The 25361-nt window shown below is 36.4% G+C and overlaps 2 protein-coding genes across 7 annotated transcripts in view; one reads left to right on the top strand and one right to left on the bottom strand.

The window, feature by feature from the left end:
• LOC131439566 (protein vein) overlaps positions 1 to 25361 on the bottom strand; it is a 174777-nt gene that overhangs the window by 103234 nt on the left and 46182 nt on the right. For all 6 annotated transcript variants that reach the window (XM_058610727.1, XM_058610722.1, XM_058610723.1 and 3 more), the window contains one exon: positions 5659 to 7648. In XM_058610727.1, the coding sequence (XP_058466710.1) occupies positions 5659 to 7057 (1399 nt within the window). In that variant the 5' untranslated portion in view covers positions 7058 to 7648. The remainder of the gene's footprint in view (positions 1 to 5658; positions 7649 to 25361) is intronic.
• The window catches only part of LOC131439567 (uracil phosphoribosyltransferase homolog), a 165489-nt gene that overhangs the window by 132215 nt on the left and 7913 nt on the right, over positions 1 to 25361 (top strand). The gene's annotated exons all lie outside the window — the stretch shown is intronic.

Below are 25361 nucleotides of genomic sequence, written 5' to 3'. Positions count from 1 at the left end.
TTTAAACTTCATTCAGGAAAAAAACAGTATAATGAAATCGATGAAACGGTTAGTTGCTCATCAAACATCAAATCAATAGATTCAAACTCGAATGTTATTACTTCAATCGAGGACATAGTTGCTCCAAATAAATTGTGCTTATTACAAAAATAGGTCGTGTTTGTTTTAAAGTCACTAAGAACCCTGCCACTTACTTGAAGATCTGTTATGTACTGGCTGAGTGTATATCATAACAGTAATTGAAGAAGAAAAGTTCTCCTTTTCGTTTAGTCGTTAAAAATATGCTCTATTTTGAATAGTTCGCCTGCATTTCCTCAAAGAAAATTTTGCCATGTGACTTATTGGTGTTTATAAAAACGAGACCAATATTTGATTCAAATTAGAATATCTATTCATTCTAATTACAAGGCATTTGTTTAATTTTTGTGCGTGAAATAAGTAAGTTGTTTCGAAAACAATCTGGCACCACTTGAAACAACAAATCGACTTAAACAAAATTGACAATCGAACGTAGAACTAATTTCACCTGACCCGCCATCTATGTTTCATTATTTGAACCTTTCTTAAGATTGATATTTTCGTATATAATTTCAATTATTTTGTAGAATTCTAGGCCTTATTATAAGAACTGTTTATTTTAAAATGTTAGAAAATTTATTTTCTTTCGTTTCGTGTAATCATTTTTGTTTTTATAAGATGATATGTTGATCAATATTGAGATCCGGAATTAGTTCTTAGTAAAAAACTATTCCTCATCATAATATCGCATATTCGCTTAGGTTTGCGCATCTGTGCGGTCTTTCAAGTAATATTTTATAATGTACGCAACGAATAAAATCATTCCAAGTTATCAACATAACCTTTTCTCGCATGCTAAGATCAGATCTGAAAATATGCATGGTTTAAAACAGAATCTTGGGTGCTGCTACAATAACATAGGTAGAAATTGATTTTTCTCACACTAAAATTAACTTTTCACTTGAAAAAATGACGTTGTATGTAAGTTATAAAGGATTTTACAAGTGAAAATTCGTTTTCCCTTGTATTTTGACAGCTAATATTGCAATCATCATCCTCGCACACGTACGCATCTAGCAGTGAAACACAACGTTAGATCGCCCATCAAATTTAGTTATGCTTAATCGCAAGCTAATCGATTAATCGAGTAATCCTGTACGATTAATCAAGCAAATCGATTAGTTTGAAAAGTTGTATTCGATTATTTACTAATCGAGTATTTCAAAAAACGCGACATCCCTAAATAAGACTGAAACGTTAGCTTTAATTTCGCTTCTATTTATAGATTCGCGTGCTTCCAACAGCTTCGCTTTTGCATCGATTGACCAATCAGAGCAATGCTCTCTCTTTGATACATCGCTTACTCCTTCAAAATCGTCGACTATGGCAGGGAAATCCGGTATGCTGGAGATTTTTTGCAGACAAAATAGGACACTGCTAGCTATTAATCAACTTTTCAATGATATACAATTCAAAATGCATGGCTATGAACATTCAAATCAATACGTAGAAATATTTCCTATCAAATGATGAAATAATATTAATAATTGATACAAAACAGACTGAGCTGTAAGTGTTTAAAACCTGACCACATTTCTACGTGTAGTTTTTCATGAGTTTCTGATTTGCACCCCTAATAAAGATGTGTTCCACATAAAAAAAAATCGGTTTGGACAAAGAAAAGTGTTTTCAAATGACATTTTTTTTCTTAATCTTGAATTTTTAAATGTAGGTAGGGAACATAATCATCTATCCTACAACCAAATTTTTTCCAAATCAAAAATGGCTCTTTTTTGCAAATCGACTGTAAACTTTTAAAATTGATTTTTTTTTCAGTGTATTTGATATTTGAAAGCAATGAGAGGCGAAGGCTGAATTGTAGAAATTTGGTTATGGGTATTAAAAGAAGAAAATTTCACGACAACTCGAACAATTATTGGCAGAAACCTCGAATATTTTAATGAATTTTCTGGATATGTAGACTTTGTTACAAAAAAAACATTTTGCATAATTTCTTTTTCCAAAAGTGATCTAGCAGCTTTTTGACAAGGGCCTAACAGTTTTTTACCAATTTTATTCAAATGGTTTTAACCGAAAATTTGATTTGCTACCTCAAAAAATTGTGTTGTACCAGTGAATTTCTCAAAACTAGTCGAATTGTGAAATAAAAATACTGAAAAATTTTCAAATTGAGTCCTACAAAAAATAACACCATGTTCAATTTTGATGAAAATTTGTTTCGAAACAGATAATTTTGTTCCGTACCAACCGTTCATGCTTTACAAGAGGGGCAGTTTTTCTTGCTAAAACTTTTTCTTATCCAGTAAGTTATGAGTTAAAAGATGGTAGCCAAAAAATTGAAAAATTAAAAGTTGAATATCGCGAGTTCAAAGGTTGTGAATTGAACTATGAAAACTGAAAATTGGGAGTTGGCAGTGGGAAATGAAAATGCTGTAAATTAAAAGTAGGAACCTGCAAGTTGTAATTAACAAATTGGAAGGTAAAAAATTAAAATTAGAAGCTCTAAGTTGAAGGCTATGAGCTGAAAATTGGAAACTTGATGTTAAAATTGATTAAAAAATAAATATAGTGGTTGAAAACTATGAGAGGTGAAAGTTAAAATGTAGAACGTTGAAAACAAAACGCTGAAAGCTACATGCTAGAAGATGAATATGAAAGGTGTGAGTTGACAGATGAAAATTGTGAAGTGCTAGTCTAAGTTGAAAGTTGAAAGTTGAAAGTTGAAAGTTGAAAGTTGAAAGTTGAAAGTTGAAAGTTGAAAGTTGAAAGTTGAAAGTTGAAAGTTGAAAGTTGAAAGTTGAAAGTTGAAAGTTGAAAGTTGAAAGTTGAAAGTTGAAAGTTGAAAGTTGAAAGTTGAAAGTTGAAAGTTGAAAGTTGAAAGTTGAAAGTTGAAAGTTGAAAGTTGAAAGTTGCAAGTTGAAAGTTGAAAGTTAAAAGTTGAAAGTTGAAAGTTGAAAGTTGAAAGTTGAAAGTTGAAAGTTGAAAATTGTAAGTTGTAAGTTGTAAGTTGTAAGTTGTAAGTTGTAAGTTGTAAGTTGTAAGTTGAAAGTTGAAAGTTGAAAGTTGAAAGTTGAAAGTTGAAAGTTGAAAGTTGAAAGTTGAAAGTTGAAAGTTGAAAGTTGAAAGTTGAAAGTTGAAAGTTGAAAGTTGAAAGTTGAAAGTTGAAAGTTGAAAGTTGAAAGTTGAAAGTTGAAAGTTGAAAGTTGAAAGTTGAAAGTTGAAAGTTGAAAGTTGAAAGTTGAAAGTTGAAAGTTGAAAGTTGAAAGTTGAAAGTTGAAAGTTGAAAGTTGAAAGTTGAAAGTTGAAAGTTGAAAGTTGAAAGTTGAAAGTTGAAAGTTGAAAGTTGAAAGTTGAAAGTTGAAAGTTGAAAGTTGAAAGTTGAAAGTTGAAAGTTGAAAGTTGAAAGTTGAAAGTTGAAAGTTGAAAGTTGAAAGTTGAAAGTTGAAAAAACTGAGAGGTTTCTGCCATGTCCGAATGCATTTTGGCGCTAGATTCGATTCGTTGGAAACAAAATGTTTCCTGCTAAAACTAGAAAATTGGAAGTCGGAAGTTGTAAATTGAAAAATGGCAGCCAAAAAATTGAAAGTTCAAAGTTTGTAAATTGAACTAGGAAAACTGAAAATTGGGAGTTGGCAGTGGGAAATGACAAAATGAAAGTTGTAAATTAAAAGTAGGAACCTACAAGTTGTAATTAACAAGTTGGAAGGTAAAAAAATTAAAATTAAAAGCTCTAAAAAATGGTGGTTGGAAACTATGAGAGGTGAAAGTTAAAATGTAGAACGTTTAAAACAAAACGCTGACAGTTACATGCTAGAAGATGAATATGAAAGGTATGAGTTGACAGATGAAAATTGTGAAGTGTTAGTCTAAGCTTAATAATCAAATATTTATTCATCTTAGTCATGGAATCTCAATGATAGAAGTTTAAAGTCAGGAGTTGAAGAAAGAAGTTAAACGTTGAAAACTGAAAGTAGAATGAAAGCTGGAAAGTTCAGGTGAAAAATAAATAAAAAATAAAGGTGAAAGTGGAAAGTTTAAGCAGAAAGTTGGAATCAGTAAGTTGTACGCAAAAAGTTGTAAGTTGAAAGGTGAATATTACAAGGTGAAAGTTTATAGTGTAAAACTAAAAATTGAACGATAGAAGTAAGAATTTAAGATGAGATGAGATGAAAACTGGAGATTGAAAATGAGAAGATTGAATTATGAAATTGAATGCAGTAGAAATTGAGGCACAAAGTCAGGCACAAATCTCCAAATATCAAGGGGAACGTGCAATTTGAGCCAATTTGTTCTGATTCCTGAACAAATGCAATATTTGGAAATTTGACAGATGAAGGTTAATAAATATAAATAAATTAAAATATAAATGTCGAAGTTGAAAGTTGAAAGTTGAAAGTTGAAAGTTGAAAGTTGAAAGTTGAAAGTTGAAAGTTGAAAGTTGAAAGTTGAAAGTTGAAAGTTGAAAGTTGAAAGTTGAAAGTTGAAAGTTGAAAGTTGAAAGTTGAAAGTTGAAAGTTGAAAGTTGAAAGTTGAAAGTTGAAAGTTGAAAGTTGAAAGTTGAAAGTTGAAAGTTGAAAGTTGAAAGTTGAAAGTTGAAAGTTGAAAGTTGAAAGTTGAAAGTTGAAAGTTGAAAGTTGAAAGTTGAAAGTTGAAAGTTGAAAGTTGAAAGTTGAAAGTTGAAAGTTGAAAGTTGAAAGTTGAAAGTTGAAAGTTGAAAGTTGAAAGTTGAGAGTTGAAAGTTGAAAGTTGAAAGTTGAAAGTTGAAAGTTGAAAGTTGAAAGTTGAAAGTTGAAAGTTGAAAGTTGAAAGTTGAAAGTTGAAAGTTGAAAGTTGAAAGTTGAAAGTTGAAAGTTGAAAGTTGAAAGTTGAAAGTTGAAAGTTGAAAGTTGAAAATTGAAAGTTGAAAGTTGAAAGTTGAAAGTTGAAAGTTGAAAGTTGAAAGTTGAAAGTTGAAAGTTGAAAGTTGAAAGTTGAAAGTTGAAAGTTGAAAGTTGAAAGTTGAAAGTTGAAAGCTGAAAGTTGAAAGTTGAAAGTTGAAAGTTGAAAGTTGAAAGTTGAAAGTTGAAAGTTGAAAGTTGAAAGTTGAAAGTTGAAAGTTGAAAGTTGAAAGTTGAAAGTTGAAAGTTGAAAGTTGAAAGTTGAAAGTTGAAAGTTGAAAGTTGAAAGTTGAAAGTTGAAAGTTGAAAGTTGAACGTTTAAAATTGAAAGTTGAAAGTTGCAAGTTAAAATTCGTACGTAGTAAGTTGTAATTTGGCAGTTATAAGTTGAAAGTTGGGAGTAGAAACCGAAAAGTTAGAAGATGATGTTGAAAGTGGAAGTGGAAATTTGGAATTTGAGAAGTGAAGCAGAAAGCTGCAAGTAGTAAGTTATGAATTATAGGTCGGAAATTGGAAGATGGAAGTTTGAAGCTTGGAAATTTAATAAAAAAAATAATAGTTGAAAGTAGTGAACTGAAAAATTGTAACTGGAAATTGGAGATTGAAAACTGAAAATTTGAAATAGGAAATAGAAAATTCTAGGTTTGGAGGTCGAAATTTGACGTTTTATCTATATCATACATGAAAATTTTACCAATTTGTGAAAAACTGCTCCATAATGTAATGAAAACCAGTTACTTACCATATGTTTCACTAACCCCCTCCAGCACCCCGTTGGTGGTGCGTCTGGTCTTCCGAATCGGCTGCCCGAGGATGGAGAAATTGCCCAGATCAAGTTGCTTCACGAACAGAAAGTACACTTTACCCTGTTCGAGTTCTTCGCGCACAATACCCCGTTCGCGGTACATTTCACGGTAGATGTCGCACTCACTAAAGTTTCGGTAGGTGAATTGAAGTCTCACATTGTTCGGCAGGTAAAACCGGGTGTGCTTCTTGTGGACTGCCACTATTTCGAAGGTAACGGAAAAGTTGGCCCTTCGATCGCTGCTCATTGATTTCACCTTACCCTCGAACACGATCGGTGCCTCGAAGGCCAGCGTCGCCGGATCTCGAGCCGAGCAGTAGCGACGAGCTGGTCCACCGCCTCCGAGTCCTCCAGCTCCCGGGCCAGGTCGTCTCGGCGCCTGGTGACTATTGAAAGAGCCCACGAAAGATGCCAACGTGAGACGGGCCGAATCTCGTCGGTTGCGATTTGCCAGGATTAAGGCGTCAGGAGTTGTCCACCTCAGTTTCTTACGGTGTGCAAGCCGACGAGCCCGTTTTTGGTTCATTCGTAGCTTCCATTGGAGCTGTAGCCGTTCCTCAGCTAGGGAGACGCTATCAAGGCTAATACTAGTAGTACTGCTGATGTTTCGGCTACTACCGATGCTATTAATACTACTACTGCTTCTGTTGTTGCTGTTGTTGTTGTTGTTGTTATTATTATTAATATTTATATTGGGACTATCTTGGTTCGTGTTGGTTTGACTTAGGCTAGCTGGCAGTTTCGGCAGTTGCTGCTGCTGTTGTTGTTGTTGCTGTTCTTTCAAGTACGTGGGATTTATCAGCTGTTTATTAGCATTTTCTACAAGCACACGATTAGCGTAATTAATTGGTCGATAGCTCGAGAGGTCCGCCACTTGAACAGGCGTCCATCGACGATCGCCGCTGCTGCTGGCAGTTTTGCTAATGGATTTGGTAAAGTGTCGTAAAGTGGTTTGCTGCCGCTGAGTGGTCGATTCCGGTGTGAATGGCCATCGCGGTGGCTGCCACTGGTACGGACTCGTGGAGTCCACTAAGTCGCTAGTATCACCTCTCGAACTCGCAGCCACCTCCCGGTTGCGATGTCCGCTGGCATGCAACTCGGATATACTATTTATGCTACCACTAATACTACTACTACTGCTGCTGCTGCTGCTGTTGCTGTTGCTGCTACTACTATTACTACTGTTAACAGTAGTTACACTACTGCTACTGGCGTACGACGAGGTCGGGGGTAAGTGCATCGTGGCGGCACTCTCACACCGACAAAATATCCACACGAGAATTGCTAGCCATAAGTACATTAAATATTTAATGGGACTCCATTTGCGCAAGTACATGGCGTCCGGTGTTCGATTGTTTGGGTTGTTGCCTAGGTCCTAAGCACCAACCGCTTCTACAGGAACGGGGCCCAACCTTTCAGACGGCAAAACGGTGCGGTACGTATTGACTGGTGCTGCCAGCCAAACGGAAAGGCGAATAGTAGAGACTACCGGAGAATGGATCCTTCATACGATACGCGAAACGGTCTCCTCTAAGGTGCCTCGCGGTAGCGGTTGGTTCGAATCTTCAATATTAGTTTGAATTTTTTCGTTGATCGATACTGACGCATGTCCAGTACTTTCCTCATGTTTCTTCCGAGCACGGAACGTGCCTCGAAACGTGGTGGATAAAAGCAATGAACAGATCAATTGGAGAAACCTCTAATTTTCCTTGTCATTCACTGCATCTGGACTGTTACAAACTTATGTCGTGTGTATGATACATTATCAAATACATGTAAGAAACAATCACTTTGCATTGTTTTTGGTCAAACACACGTTTTAAGAAATAATCTGAGACGTAGCACTTCTACTTCAATTTATATATGTATTCTTAAAAACACTAAACATCACTGATCTGTTTTCACTTAACAAATCGAAGTTATCAATCTGTAAAAGAAAAATAAGATAGAATAGAATTACTAAATATATGATGTAGAGTATACATTTGTACGTATTTTGATTTAATAATTACGATAAATTTATAATCTAGTTTCGTTAACTAGTGAACCCAATACTCCTGTTCTAAAAATTCATTACCCACGAATAAACTATCAGATATAAATAAGTTCGTACCGTTTTTTTCCGAAATTTGAAACTATATTGGCCAAATTCAATATCCAAGGTGTTGCCCATCGCTAGCCACTACTTCTTTCAATCTTTTTGGCAACTCTCCATTTTATGACTTTATCATAATTGGAGAACCGAAACAAGCCTTGTGAATAGCAAACAAAGATCAAAATTATAACAAATTTTACCATCATATCTTGTCTTGATGTTTCTGTGCTGTCATAGCGTTACTTGTTATTTTCTTGATATTTCTTCGAAGGAATCAAGAAATTAAACAGTATCTGAGTAGCATCAAAATTAGTTATTATATGATCAGTATCTAACGGCGACGTGCAAGATCAGTGTAGTATGTGTTCTGTTAAATTTGTTTCCGCCTTTTTATGCAGGGTAGTTTAATTGGTGAAACAATTTCCCCGGTTAGGAGTTAGCTACGGGTTCGAGTACCGTCTATGCGGTAACATTATTGCATTCGCATGTCAATTTTCCACGTTAGATACTGATGATGTTTAAAAAAACAAGTTCAAGACGGCTCTTCATCTTAACAAAGACTAAAAAACAAATCGTTGAGTTATTATATCTTATTTCGTTATTGATGAGGCATGTCATTAAGTACAATTGATCCAGTGGCTCTATTTTCATATGAAATACAATTAAAAAAACTACATCAGAATCAGGTAAGAGAAATGCTTATGATATTATACTATACTCAATGCTAGAATATCAAATTACTGAAAAATTCGTCTTTGTCGTAAATATTTTGTTCTTACTTTGATGTTACAATGACAGAATTTTATATATTGTTGCTATTCTCTCATGCAGACTTTGTTAAGATTTTTGTAATTTCAACTCTTATTTGAACCTAATTAATGTTAATTTCTACCATTGTGATGTTGGGTTTTAATAATAAAATTTGTTATTGGTTTTCAAATCACTTCTACCCGGGTTGGCTTAAATTCATACGGCACCCAATTGCCTACCTTGCGGATTATTTCCATTGCTATTAAACGTTGGCAAATGGCTGGATTATAAATTTTGAGTGATATTGAAAATTGTTCTTGCATTTGCGACGGGACTTGATCGAGCAACTCTATCGATTGTTCACCTTCAAACTTTGTCTCGTTTTTTGTTTTCCAAATCAAAATTACCACTTCTAAACCGTGCAAACCACGTAATTTGAAGGGGAAAAAATGTTAATTTGTTACCCCCAAATTTATGCTAGTGCCACGGTTCTACTGACACTACGAATCCTTCCAGGTCGGGGCTCGAACATACGACAACTGGTTTGTAAGACCAGCGCCCTATGCATTGAACCGCCAACCCGGGTCAGTAGCCTTAGACCACTTGCGTTTTAACGAAAAGAATTGATTTGTTTTGATTTTTTAATGTAATTAATGTGAGTAATTTCTGTGACTTCCATCTAAATGAGACGATTTATTGATTTTTTGTTGGTTTGGCGTAAAGTCGCCATAGTTATGCTCAGTTTTGCAATGATTAAGAGGAAACATATATTGAAGAAGCCCAATAAATGAGAAACTCACATTTTTCCAAAATATCATCTTTTCTGTGAGTTTCTCATTCATTTGGCTTCTTCAATATATGTTTCATTGCAAAGCTGACAGAAACAAGTTTTTCTCTTCATTTTTGCAGCGAAAAATTAATTTGAATTTCAGAAAATATAATTTTATAAATTTCATTACGATTCGAATGTTGCAAAAAATGTTTCATTTATAAAAATCATATAACCCATAATCGGGTGCCTTGGACTACAGCACAGTAGGCAGCGCTTGGGCCACTGTTCATGAACAGAAAAAGGAGAAAGAATCAGCAATGGCCCTGAAATGTGCCGTAAACTGCGTGGGAAATTCGACGAAATAATTCCAAACAACGTAGATTTGATTATTTGTTTGTTTTGTTTCGGATAAAATGTAACTTTTGATGATATGAAGATGAAAAAAGCCATTTTTTTAAACCCGAATTTATGCAAGATGAACATTACTGTGAAAATGTAACTGTTATTTCACAATAAATACGGAAATCTAAAAAGCAGCCTGGGGTTACGAGAAGGGTCTTGTCATACTTAAACAAACACATTGGATGACAAATTAAAATTAGAACACTTAGGAAACGCGTTGTACGATAAGCAAATTAATCTAAATAGCTCATGCCTTCTGTATAATGCATTCAGTTTTCAAAAGAACGATAATACGTAGAATGTTCGACTAAAGAAGTTCTAGTAATACCACCTATAAACACTTCCACTACAAATAAATCTTGAGAATAAGTTCTTTTCAATTCCGAAGGTGCGATGCGTAGTAAGGGGCTGTCCATAAAAGACGTCACGCCGCAAGGGGGAGGGGGGTGTTTCATAAAACGTAACCTGTTGTGACAGGGGGAAGGGGGGGAGGTTTTTGGAATGTGACGTCCAATATTTTCAATGAGCGCATTTTTAAAATACCTAATTATATTACTGCTATGCCCTATTTCCTGAAAAAATCTCCACAATAAACGTTTACATTCTATAGGAAAACGTGTATTTGTTGATGTAAAAGCTTCTTCTTGTAAATTCGGAAACGAATGATGCAGGAAATCATTTCTGTTGTGATCAGCAAAAGTGCACGGAGGAGCGAATATATTAGCGAAATTAATAAATTTTGCTTAATATGAGTCAAAAGAAAAAGATGCCTTTAAACGGTTTAACTTAAGTTATGCACTGACATTTTTTTCAGTAATTTGATTTTCTAGCATTGATAATAGTATATCATAAGAATTTCTCTTATCTGATTCTGATGCAGTTTATTCAATTGTACTCCATTTGAAAAAGGGCGGGAGATCTACGATTTCAGACGTAGATCATGTCATGTCTTATCTTGATCATATGTGATTTTCCTCCACCAACATCAAAGCTTATCGAATCATCCAATGATTGAACTTACATAAATCAAGAATCATTTTAGCTCAAAATCACTACCCATTGTGTAACGATAAATCAGTACCGATATTGATCAATGTGATTTAAAATTTACTGATCAACTGATCAAGAAAAGATTCTCCGGCAGTGATCTCGTTTTGATGAGGTTTTGGTTTTTATTTTCTCAGCCCTGTATGCTATACTAAGTAAATATTATTCTTTACCTAAAGCAATAATATATCTGTGTACCCCTAGGAGGAATAAAACAGATGATTTAAATGTTTCATCAATCCCAACCAAATACTTTTGTTAATTTATATAATTGATATTAATAAAATAATTCCGATGATTTTGTAGTTTCAGGGATATTTTTTAATCTAAGGACTCGATTTTTCCCTCATATTTGTATGGTTTGTCATACATATTGAGAAAGAATTGAGATGATTTTTTTTATTTTGAATTCGTGACATGTGACATAGGGGTGGTGGGGGGTCTTTGCTTCTGTGACAATTTGTGACAAAGGGGGGATGGGGAGTCAAAAATCGTCAAACAAGCGTGACGTCTTTTATGGACAGCCCCTAAACACTAACGATCTTCACAGTCATTTTCAATTAAACTGAATGGGAAGACATGGGAATGGTCACAGTGCCGCCGAGAGACAATCACGGGTCCCTAAAAATGAAAATTAAGAAACATTCTGAGTATAAGAATGTCCATGTGTCAAGAGATTTTTAAATACATTATTATAACAAAATAATTCGTAAGCTAAAATTGTTTCGATGTTGAATGATGATATTTTGTTTCGTTATGAAGAATGAAAAAAAAACAATTTTGAATTTCCGGACCCCTGAAAAAGTCCGGGCCCGGAGGGATTCCTCCCTTTCCCCTTTCTCCTCTTGGCGACCCAGGGTATTGGATGAAGATCTATGCACGCAGCAACTGAATTAAAGGGGAAGAATTCATAGAGATGAATATGGATTAAATTAGAAAAGGATTATCAAATTAGAAAGGATTAGATCAAATATCATTCAAATGGCTATAAAATACTTGAATTATACTGGGTATAAATTGCTTAATATGATGAAGGATGAAGAGATTAGTAAATCCGATTCAACGCTATGAAATTCTCGATTATTTGAATGACGATGCTGACATCATACACCACAACTGAGCGGAAGTTATTTACGACAGGGATTCAAGACCGAAGACTGATTAATCATTTTATGGAACGACAGTCAATACTCCCGTGAATTGTTGAATGAAAATTTTTCTCAAAAAACAAATGACAGTACTTTTTAAACTCTCCTCAGAAACCGCGTTAATTTCGGAATCCGTGTAAAAAAGTCGTGTATAAAAAAACCGTGCGAAAAAAAAACGAGTAAAGAGAGACCTTGGTGTATTCTTTTAATTTTTACTTACCTGATGTTATACACCATAATTGAACGACTGAATGCTAAAGTTGGATAAGTGCTATTTAGTTCGGAAAACTCGGATTTTTGAATACAAAGCATTAAATAGAAAATTCAAACAATCTCAACGGAGGATGCTTAATATCTTCCAAAATGAGAATTCCTAGAAAAAAATCTCGATATTAAACTAAATTGTAAATTGGACTTGCTCAGGGCCCCAAAACATATAATGAAGAATGGAAAATTCAAAAAATAAACTGCAGGAACTTGAGTAGTATTAAGACACGGATTTTTTTTTATTCAAATGCAGTCCTACGTCAATCTTGCGGTTACGTCTCTGATATTTCCTACTGCAAGTTTTTTTTTAGCTGATACCGGTGTCAGTAGTACAGTATAGTGAAGAATTACTCTTGATACACAAGCATACTTGGGGACTCGAATTCAATGTTCGACTCTTTCAAGTAAAGCCTGTTCACGTCAAGTTTCGGCCACCTTTCTTTCAGTGTTTATTTTGCATTATTTCACGAAGTGCTGAAACGATTCACCAGAGATGCCAGATGTTTTCATAGAGAATCTTTATTGCCCCACAGAAAAAAATATACAGGCTCGCATATGAACTGTGTGTAAAATTTACTCAAGCACGTGGCGAATACTTGCAGATGTCACCACGATCGACACTGTTTTAGGCGCAGTATTCGCATCACTACATACATTCACTTCACGCGAATTTTTGGTTTTGCTGTTGTTTAAAATGTCTAGTTTATTTTGTTTTATTCCGATTGATTCACGTGTTATTCAAACGACATCGAAATAAAGTTGCCTTTTACTCTTATGAAAATCGCATGAGAAGTGTTCAAATGGCTGCAGTTGGAATATTTCTATATCACGTAGGAGAATTTTGTTATCATTCTGCAAGGTAGTGAAACGTTTTAAAAGCTTGCGGCGAACAGTCGAGTAGGTGGCAGTAGTGTTTCTAACGTATAGCAAATCAAAAATTTACACAGAATTTTGAAAAATTTTGTTCGAGCCTGTATATCTGTTATCTGTGATTGTCCTGTATAAAAAGTCTCTATTAATCTGTGTTCACTAATAAAATAAATTTAATGTAATATGAAGATGTTAAAAGATGTTATTCCAACATATTATGATTATAGGAGGAGAATCAATGAACATTCATTCTTCATATCTTCGTAGTTCACGCACAATTGAATTTTCATATCATATACTCATCTAGTATGGAAATGTTGACCTCTTAAGTTGACATGGAATTCCAATGCCTGATTCCTGCCAATGAAGTCTCGTGATGTTACGACTTCCTTGAAAATCATTTCAAATAGGTTTCAAATTATAATATAAATGTATTGCAACAATCTGCGCTAAAGATTTCCATTCTAATTAGTGATTGTGTTGAATAATAAACTTTTATCTCGTCACTGCAATGACGAAAAAGTTTATTTTTATAATTTTTACTTTTTATGAAATCTGTATTAAATCTGTATGTGCATGTCAAAATCTGTATAAATGGCATCTCTGCGTTTTGCATATATGACAGTGCCTAGAGTGCCTATAACCAGAGTGACGACAGCTGTTCGGAATGACGGCTTTGCTCCATACGAGCATACGATCTGTCAAATACATTGCAAAGCTAACGAAACTTCCTACATTTCGGATTAAATGTTTTGAATTGTTGCCAATATTGCAGATGAGATGTCGTCACTTTGATTATAGGTACTCTAATGACAGCTGAAATTCTACAGTTTATTCCGTGTTGTATAACATGCTTACAGCCTTGTTGCATTCAGCAAAATTCGCAAATGCATTTTATACGAACGGCAGCAAAATCCGAATTAATCTTTATGCGATCTTGCCAAGAAACTAAAACTACCGAAAAGTACCGTGTTTTGTGTTAGCATATCATTTTACCTGTCCTTGACTGTTGATCGGAAGGTTGGAAGTTGAACAAATCGAGAAGAATGCCCACACAAATAGACAAGAAGGTGGTAGCCATTATTGAGAAAAATTCCATTCTTTCTGCGAGAAATGTGACTCGTAAAGTTGGGAAGTCAAAATCATACGTACAACAAGTGAAGCATAGGCATGCACTGAAGGCGTACAAAGTGAAAAAAGTTGCCCTACCGGGATGACAAGCATAAATGTACAGCAAAATGTCGGACTAAGGTGCTAGTCATCAGTTTTTTGGCAAATATTTTCTCGTGTCATAATGTACGACAAAATATACTTGCTCGAAAGTTTTAAAGAGCTTTAGGATCTGAACTTTTATATCGCAAAGCGAAGGAACGCCGTGGCCGAGCATTTCCGTCGTCCAAGTTCCGAAAAAGTATTTGATTTGGCAGGCCATATGTAGTTGTGGTAAAGCAAAGTCTTTACATTTCTTTTGTGGAATTTTGCCTTTCTGTCGCAACAGACTTCGCAGCCGATTCTTAGCGTACTACGATTCTACTGACACTATGAATCCTTCCAGGTCGGGGCTCGATAATATGACAGCTGGCTTGTAAGACCAGCGCCGTACGCATTGAAACGCCAACCCGGGTAGTAGTTGGGGTCGAAAATCGAAAAGTTTCTTTTCTACCGGCACTATAAGTAAGGTTATGTACAAGAGAAAATATCTGCAAAAGCAATTAGCACCCATTTATCAGAAGCCACGACTTTTCAGCTCTATTTTTGGCCTGAGTTGCCCTCTTGTCACCATGCAAAATTCTTTCTGGAACGGTATAAGGTACAAGAGGTCAAATACGTGCCAAACTTTGCCTAATATAAAAGTTGCGGAATTCTTTGAAACTAAGTATAAAGTAGGTAGTACCGATAATTTCAAGAGAAGACGGAAAATCGTCACCGCGGGCCAATGTGAAGATACCGTACGGAATGATATGGCGGATACACTAAAATATGTTCGACAATTTTACAGAAAAAAAGATTAATCAACTATTCTTAAGGCACATATCAACTATTCTTAAGGAACATGTCAGTCACGTAGACAGTAAACCTAAAGAAATGTAATGCAATAACAGTTCCAGTGGAAAAGTTTAAAGTGTCTGTTAAAAACACTCGTAAAAGGCACACCGGGAATTAGGTACATCAGCAATCTTCAGTAACATTATTTTTTATCTTTGGGCCCCTCCCGAAACGAAATCCTGGGTACGGGCATGGTACATGTAACTCTATTATTCTGATACAAACCACAGCTTTTATCGAATTATGTGTAAAATTGTTTCGCTGCTATTATTTTGATGATCGAAATTTAACGTAGACTGACTTTAGAAGGTAGAAGTAAAATTTTATCACTTGCTTCTGATCATTCAATCTAGAATACCTATCCATCTTATAATTATATATCTTTTACTTCTCTCAGTCAATATTTGCTGAAAATAAAGAATTAAATCGATAGATTTAATTTTTGGTAATTTTGGAACGATCTCTCAAAACGTAGTATTGAGAAAACGCGCTTCAAAGGCATGCCTGAGCACTAGTGAATTTAAAGAACTAAACATATCTCCGAAAGCATTCGAAGTTCGACTTTCAAACTTTGTAATTATGCTTTCAGATAATATGTCTATAGATCAAAGTATTGCGAATAATAATGCGATTATCTAAAATTTGTCTCATCAAGTCCTGTTAACCGGTAATAAAAGTAGCAACCATAACATACCTTTTAATAATGTGTGAATGGTACCACGAATGCTACCAATTTTCGATTTCAATCACGTCATACCAAGTTTATGTTGAGCATTAAAAAGAGATATTTTATTATATCAAAATACAACACAATATAACTGTCCGACGTATGACCACACACAGTTAAAGTCGCCAATAAAACTCACAAACAAACAATTTGGCTGCAGCAATCCAGAAATTCCAAATTCCTAGAGTCGAATGAGTAATCGAAATGATGCCATAGGTAAATTTGGTCCAGTTGCAACAAATCGTTCACGAACAGGCAGGAATTGAGCTTTCACTGATGCAAGAAGCCATATCCGCCGTGCAGCTCCCCAATTCCTAGCGAAAATGTAAACCAAACTGTTCGATGCACTCGAAGCTGCAGTTCGGTTCGATTCCCACGCTGTGTTTACAGCAAAACTACTTGTTTGTTGTGATTGCCGAATGGTTGCCTTTGCATATTATGGCCAGTTTCCCGTGAATGTTGTTCTGCTTAGCATTGTGTAATTTTCGAAAAAAAAGTGATTCATCGCATACTTCTTCTCCGGTAATCCGGTTTATTTTCGGATTTAATTACTGGGGTAATTTTCTCGGAGCCGAAAATAGGTACTTACACAAACACATGTCCGGGGGATAATTGCGCTTAGTGATTCTCGGTTCTAAATTAGAAAATGATCTGAACAATAGTTCGGTTCAGTTCGCAGAAACAAATAACCAGCCGCAAACAGGTCATTCTGCCCAAAAGCCGGGAGGGGAACGCAAGCAACCACGAAGCAGACATACTCCGGCAAGCAGGCAAACAGGTAGGCGGGCAGGCAGGCAGCAGCAAGCACTCGTATACATAGAGCGAATGGCTACAATAAATTAATTGGGATGAAATTATTCCGCTTCGTTGTACCCGGCCACAAGCGCCATAAAAATTACCAAATTTGTCAACACTTTGACTAGGTGCTGCTACTGTTGCGCTGTTGTCCGCGCAAAAGGTGGGACTGCACGGTTCGGCGGTTCGCGTCGGAATAATGCAGTGCAAAATTGTGGAAACCGGTGACAGCATGTTAGTTTCGGAGCGTTCGGGGCACGATTTTGGCACATTTATGATTTGTTACTCGATTCGACTATTGTTGACTATGGACAGTATGTTTGTTGATTGCAATATTAAGCGAGATTACTACTATATTCCTGCATTATTTTTTGCCACTAAGCTGAAAACACAGTATCAGGCTCGTATAGACTTTTTTCTATCCGATTTCCGGTGGTGCATTTTAAGGTAAAATAATTTGAGTAAAAGATTGATATCTGCAGTTAATTTAGTGTGCAAACCAGTATTGGTTTAAATTTCCTTGTTGAATTGAAAGTAGGAGTAGAGGAGACCGGGGCGAAAATAGTTACTTTTGGTCTTGTGCAAAATAATACTTCCATTCGCAATCGTATATACTGTTCGAAAGCTACAACCTTCAGTTATAAAACTACAAGGATCAGCCCCATGGGGTTGTTCGAGCAATTGATGTGGAACAAGGCAACCAAAATGTCTAATGATCTACAATTGAACAGTTCAATCAATCGTCACTCTTTTGAATCCGCAATTGCACGAAAGTCTGCCTAGATTGATCTTGATTAGGAACCAACACCGAACATTGTTTGTTTTATAGCCGACGAAATTACACCGATATCCCAAATGTATGCAATTATATCTTTGTACATACCAGTGATACGATTTTGATATTAATGCTTCTCTTCACCAAGCTTGTGTTCAAGTTTTGTATGCAAGAAGTCATTTTTATAGCGTTAAGTTTCTCTACCATTCTTCGATCTCGGTTGAAGCGATAAACTTTTTCTCATTATCAATCAATTTCATCTTATATCAATTAGAAATTAATCTTAAGCACTCAAAATCTACCCTGGAGTAGATGTCAATTTCTCAGGCGAAACGACATTACATGGAATTTCATCCGAGCTTGCATGACGCAAGCTCAGAGCATACCAATTATAGCTTCAAATCGTTTTATGGCACTTTTTGTCTTGCTGTCTAACAACAATCTACCTCTAGCATGCTACGCGTAGAACTGAAACGTTAGCTACAATTTTGCTTCTATTTATAGATTCGCGTGCTTCCAACAGCTTCGCTTTTGCATCACTTGACCAATCAAAGCGAAGCTTTCCCTTTGATATATCGCTTACTCCTTCAAAACCGTCGTCTATGGCAGGGAAATCCGATATGCCGGACATTTTTAGCAGACAAAATAGGACACTGCTCGCTACTAATCAAAATTTCAATCATTCATAATTGAAAGTACGTGGCTTAATACATTCAAATCGAATTGTAGAAATATTTCCAATCAAATAATGAAATAATATTAATAATTGATACAAAATATACTGCGCTGTAAGTGTTTGAAACCTGACCACATTTCTACGTGTATTTTTCCTTGAGTTTCTAATTTGCACCCCTATATAGAAAATAAAGATGTGTTCCACATCAAAATGTATCTGGTTTGAGGTACATATCCCCACTTTTATAAGTGAAATCTGACTCGAAGTACACCAACCTCGAAATCGAAATTCCTAAAATAGGTGGGACGCAAATGACCAGTAACATTTTGCCGCAGGAAACTATTAGACATGACCAAATATTAAGTGTAAATGATATTTTTTTGGCCCTAGTGATGTCTTATAACTATTTCGCTCATGAAAAATGTCATTTCATCGTAAAACTAAAAATGAAATTCAGAAATCCAAAAAAAATTTTGATTTCAAAAGTCTTAGAATTGCATGAAACGTTGAGATTGAGTGTCATCCCGAAAATTTTTTTTTTGAAAAAATGGACTTTCTTGGATTTGATAATTTTTCTAGAAATTTCGATTGTTCCGAAAAAAATAATGCAAAGAAACGCCGAATTTCCGGAATAAGGTGTCCAAGTTCCGAAGAAGTATTTGATTTGGCAGGCCATATGTAATTGTGGTCGAACATCTAAAAGCTTCGTTTCTAAAGGCACTATCTCGGCTGTGTAATGACTGTCCTAGAAAGTATGGACGCAACCAAACACCGCTGCCATTTCGCAATGGTTCAGAATCTGTCAATTTTTATGGCTGCGTCCTGTTGCTTACACTCTTCTCTAACCACTTGTGCAGTTGTTTATTTGTTTTCATTGGTTTGTTTCGAAATGCGTGGACTTTCAGCAGAACAACGTCGAAAAATTGTGTACAAATGGTGCACAGAACGCGGACTGTCACTGAGAAAGATAGCAAAAATGGAAGGAGTAAGTGAAAAAGCTTGCTAACCCTCAGTTTGATAAACGTATACTGAAGGCAAGAGGGAGGTTTCAGTTCGGGATATGACAAAAAAAGTGGGCACTTCGAAGTCAAATGTTCTTCGTGCTAAAGAACTTTTGAATCTTCGAACCTATAAGAAGCAGAAACAACCAAAACGTAGTCCGAAACAAGAAGTATCGATCAGGCCGAGGGTTCGAAAGCTGTACAATACGATTCTTGCTGGAAATTTGAACTGCATAATCATGGACGACGAAACCTACGTGAAACTCGATTACAAATCCTTGCCGGGACCACAATATTATACGGTGCGAGAAGGGCAAGTGTTAAACCAGTCCGAGACATCGATTGAAGTCGAAAAATTCGGTAAGAAAGCTATGGTCTGGCAAGCAATTTGTAGCTGCGGTAAGATTTCGAAACCCTTCATTCAACCACTGCTTCAATGAACAGTGAAATATACATCAGAGAGAATATCTACAAAAGCTGTTAGCAACCATTTATCAGAAGCCACGATTATTTAGCTTTATTTTTGGCCTAATTTGACCTCTTGTCACTATGTGAAATCCGTTCTAGAACAGTATAAGGCACAAGAAGTCAAATACTTGCCAAAACAGTTAATTCACTAAACTTTGCCCAATAGAAACGTGCGGGACTCTAGTTAAGCGGAAACTCAAGAGAAGACGGAAAATCGTCACCGCGGGCCAATGTGAACTGTACGGAATGATATGGCGGATATACTAAAGAAAGTTCGACAATTTTACAGAAAAAAAGATTAACATTTTAATCAACTATTGTTAAGGTACATGTCAGTCACGTACCCAGAGGGAGGGACCGAAATCAAAAACAGATATATAATCAATTTTTTTTGAAAAAATCGACTTTCTTGGATTTGATAATTTTTCTAAATCCCAGAAAGTCGATTGTTCCAAAAAAAATTTTTTTCGGGATGACATTAAATCTCGACGATTCATGCAATTCAACGCCTTCGGCATCAAACAAAATTTTTCGATTTCGAAAATCTCATGCACTTCCTGTGGTGATTTTTCAAGATCGAAAATTTTCAAATCTTAACCTCTTTCCCATACCCGATTTAGCTCAAATTTTGCATTTTTCGAGGCGCTCAAATTTTTGAGCCCAATCGCTTTACGAAATTAGAGGTGATCCCAAAATATTGGCGCCATTATAGGCATTAGAGCGGTAAAAAAAAACTATGTGTTTTGTCGGCTACGTCTTATACAGGGTGATTTTTTAAGAGCTTGAGAACTTTTTTAAACAATAAAACGCATAAAATTTGCAAAATCTCATCGGTTCTTTATTTTAAACGTTAGATTGGTACATGACATTTACTTTTTGAAGATAATTTCATTTAAATGTTGACCGCGGCTGCGTCTTAGGTGGTCCATTCGGAAAGTCCAATTTTGGGCAACTTTTTCGAGCATTTCGGCCGGAATAGCCCGAATTTCTTCGGAAATGTTGTCTTCCAAAGCTGGAATAGTTACTGGCTTATTTCTGTAGACTTTAGACTTGACGTAGCCCCACAAAAAATAGTCTAAAGGCGTCAAATCGCATGATCTTGGTGGCCAACTTACCGGTCCATTTCTTGAGATGAATTGTTCTCCGAAGTTTTCCCTCAAAATGGCCATAGAATCGCGAGCTGTGTGGCATGTAGCGCCATCTTGTTGAAACCACATGTCAACCAAGTTCAGTTCTTCCATTTTTGGCAACAAAAAGTTTGTTAGCATCGAACGATAGCGATCGCCATTCACTGTAACGTTGCGTCCAACAGCATCTTTGAAAAAATACGGTCCAATGATTCCACCAGCGTACAAACCACACCAAACAGTGCATTTTTCGGGATGCATGGGCAGTTCTTGAACGGCTTCTGGTTGCTCTTCACTCCAAATGCGGCAATTTTGCTTATTTACGTAGCCATTCAACCAGAAATGAGCCTCATCGCTGAACAAAATTTGTCGATAAAAAAGCGGATTTTCTGCCAACTTTTCTAGGGCCCATTCACTGATTTGCAAGCGTTGCTCGTTAGTAAGTCTATTCATGATGAAATGTCAGAGCATACTGAGCAAATAATAATGCATGAAAATCATAACCTCAAAAAATCTGAGCAAATACTAATGCATGAAAATCCTAACCTCAAAAAAATCACCTTTTACTTATACCAGCCCGAACTTGATCAATGGCCCAATAGTAGCTTTCGAACGAGCCTAAGCTCGTTGAAATCGGTTCAGCCAGAAAAACTTGCGCGGTAAGGAGTGTATCGAAAATAAGCTATCCACACACATTTGTATTGTACGCAGTGTTGGTAATTGCCGAAAATTTTACAGAAGCTGCTATATTGCTATCTATATTGTATACAACATTTTCAATCCGCTAGAAAATGCTACAAGAACTCGAGTCCCTCAATGCATGAACCGCGAGAGAATTCTTCTACACTTCTTCGCTCCACTTCATACTCTGAGTATTTCACGGCCCTTAAAAAAATTACAGTCTGATAATGATCGTTGCTGTATGGAATTTCGCAAGAGAGAATCGCAGGTTGGCAATTATCGCAGAAAATCGAATCGATGATTCAACTTGATGATTCTCATACTACGTTGCAATATTTCAAAACCCTTGTGTTGAGCATTCACAGACATTTTCATAGACACAACTTATACAAAGGTTATATGCACATAGTTAGAATAAGCGGCAATAGTAAAATGATTCTATCGCAATTATCAACTGCCTGTATAGAATCGGATCGCGAAACAAGAATAAGCGACCGTTTGTTGCTTCAGAGAGGATCGCCACAGCAGCGTGCTAACCTTTGATTCTCAGAAATGTCATCGAGAGAAATTCGCTCTCGCACTGGTGTCTATTCTATGTTAAATGAGTCATGCCGGGTCTCTTTGATGGCACTGATTCAATCGTGTGAAGAGTTGCTGGTGAGCGTTCTTTGATACGATAAAAGTCATCCTTGATTGTACGCATGTATTTGTGATGGTTTTTATGCTCAGACCACAGCACGCTGTGCGTTTGGCTGTCAGTTTTCGTTTGTTTACTTGTGTGTGCGGTTAAAATTCTGCGTTTTCAAAATGTCGCGTATTGAAAAGGAAGTGAAAATATCAGTTCGGCTGAAAAGTTCGTATCGTTTAATAGAAACACACATTTTTTGCCAAAATTCGTTTTTATTATTCAACATAATTGCCATCAGAGGCGATACAGCGATTATAGCGATCTTCCAACTTTTCGATACAATTTTTGTAGTACGATTTGTCCTTTGCCTCAAAATAGGCCTCAGTTTCAACGATTACCTCTTTTTTACCAGCGAGCATTCTCTTGAGGTCTGAGAACAGGAAAAAGTCACTGGGGCCAAATCTGGAGAATACGGTGGATGAGGGAGCAATTCGAAGCCCAATTCGTTCAATTTCAGCATGGTTTTCATCGACTTGTGACACGGTGCATTGTCTTGATGAAACAAAACTTTTTTCTTCTTCAAATGAGGCCGTTTTTTGAAATTTCGTCCTTCAAACGCTCTAATAACGCTATATAATAGTCACTGTTGATGGTTTTTCCCTTTTCAAGGTAGTCGATGAAAATTATACCATGCGAATCCCAAAATACAGACGCCATAACCTTACCGGCCAATTGTTGAGTCTTTCCACGCTTTGGGTTCGGTTCATCGCGTGCAGTCCACTCAGCTGACTGTCGATTGGACTCCGGAGTGAAGTGATGGAGCCATGTTTCGTCCATTGTTATATATCGACGAAACAAATCGGTTTTATTTCGATATAACAGCTCCAAACACTGCTCAGAATCATCAATTCGTTGTTGTTTTTGATCGATTGTGAGCTCACGCGGCACCCATTTTGCACAAAGCTTTCTCATATCCAAATATTCGTGAATAATATGTCCAACACGTTCCTTTGATATCTTTAGGGTGTCAGCTATCTCGATCAACTTCACTTTACGGTCATTGAAAATCATTTTGTGGATTTTTTTCACGTTTTCATCGGTAACAGCCTCTTTTGGACGTCCACTGCGTTCATCGTCTTCGGTGCTCATATGACCAGTACGAAATTTTGCAAACCACTTACGAATTGTTGCTTCGCCCGGTGCAGAGTCTGGATAACACTCATGAAGCCATTTTTTGGTATCGGCGACACTTTTTTCATCAAAAAGTAGTGTTTCATGACGAAAATTCCTTTTTGCCTTTCTCATATAGAAAGGTTATGCAATCACTGTGAAATCCGACTTTTGAACCGAGGCCCGGAGGGCCGAGTTTCATATACCATTCGACTCAGTTCGTCGAGTCGGTCTTGTGGTGCCATACAAAATTCCTGAATATTATTTGGATCCGACTTCCGGTTCCGGAATTATGGGGTAAAATGTGCAAAAAATTGTGAAAATAAGTGCACTAACTTTTCTCAGAGATGGCCGAACCGATTTTCACAAACTTAGGTTCAAATGAAAGGTCCTATGGTCTCATATAAAATTCCTGAATATTATTTGGATCCGACTTCCGGTTCGGGATTTATGGGGTAAAATGTGCAAAAAAAAAGAAAATATGTGTTCTATTTTTTCTCATAGATTGCGCGACCGATTTTCACAAATTAGATTAGATTCAAATGAAAGGTCCTGTTGTCCCATGCGTAATTCCTGAATTTCATGCGAATCCGACTTCCGGATCCGGAGTTATGGGGTAAAATGTGCAAGAAATAGTGAAAATAAGTGCAATTTTTTTTTCTCAGAGATGTCTGAACCGATTTTCACAAACTTAGATTCAAATGAAATGTCTTGAGGTCCCATAAAAAATTCCTGAATATTTGGATCCGATTTCCGGTTCGGGAGTTATGGGGTAAAATGTGCAAAAAAAGAAAATATGTTTTCTAACTTTTCTCATAGATGGCGCGACCGATTTTCACAAACTCAGGTTCAAATGAAAGTTTCTGTGGTACCATGCGTAATTCCTGAATTTCATACGGATCCGACTTCCGGATCCGGAAATATAGGGTAAAGTGGGTTAAAATTGTATACCATCTCTGAACATGGGGAAAAATCTTAAACAATTTTCTAAATCGATCTCAAATCTTTTCCAATTGATAGTTTTTATCAGTAGACGGTCAAATAAGCCGATTTCGGTTATTCTTTTAAGAATCGAAGAAAATTATTGTGAAGGATACCACAGTATTATATATGATAGTATGATTGATATGAGAAAGGCATCATTACCACACTAGGTGGATTAAAACAGGTTTTTTCCATTTTTTTCACAATAACAAAAGTAGCTTCACTCAAAATGCAATATCTCACAAACTAATAATCAGACAGCTGTCAAATTTATACACGTATCTTTTGAAGGTTGGTACTAACTGAAAATGGTATGGATTTAATTCTAGTGGCGCCCTCTCATAGAAACGATACGAACTTTTCAGCCGATCTGTTAAGGGTTCTGGACACATGGCTAAGTGATATGGGTGCGAAAATTGGCGAAGCGGTTTGGAATTCATCATGCCATTGTTAAAATCATCATTAATAAGTTTGGGGAGCACTATTCTTTGGATGAGCTACCAGGAAGAGGTAGAAAACACGGTTCTTCCAACCCGAAACTGGACCAGAAAATGGTATCTCTAATCATGAAGAACAAATCAATGTCAATACGTGATTTGGTCAAAAAAGCAGGAACGAGTATCGGAATGATCCAGCGTATCAAGAGGCGAAATCACCTGAAGACCTACAAGAAGCAGAAAATCTCGAAACAAAGTGTAGAACAGAAGAAGCGAGCAGCAACAAGGGCCCTGAAATTGTATTCGCTTCTTTTGCAGTGTGCGGATGCTTACGTTTTGATGGATGATGAGACTTTTGTAAAGGAGGCCTCAAAAACCCTTTCAGGTCCACAATACTTTACTGCCGTCGTTGGCGAGGATGTGAGCGATGCGGACAGGTCGATTCAAGAAGAGAAATTCGATCGAAAGGTATTGGTATGGCAAGCAGTATGTTCCTGTGGTTTGAAGTCAACCATTTTTTACACTACCGGAACTATAAATGCATAAATCTATCGATCTGAGTGTTTCCAGAAGTGATTGCTGCCTTTATATAAGAGTCATAGTACACCTCCACTGTTTTGGCCGGATTTAGTGTCGGCTCACTATGCCAAAACCACTCTCAATTGGCTTGCGGAAAAGGGTATAAATTTCGTTGAGAAAAATATCAATCCACCAAATTGCCCTCAGCTTCGACCCATCGAACGTTACTGGGTAATCATGAAGAGGGTCTTCAAG

The sequence above is a fragment of the Malaya genurostris genome, chromosome 3 (genome assembly GCF_030247185.1).
Source record: "Malaya genurostris strain Urasoe2022 chromosome 3, Malgen_1.1, whole genome shotgun sequence".
NCBI classification, from domain to species: Eukaryota; Metazoa; Arthropoda; class Insecta; order Diptera; family Culicidae; genus Malaya; species Malaya genurostris.
Note: the sequence above shows the minus strand (reverse complement) of the source record. Positions and strands in the feature narration are given on the sequence as shown.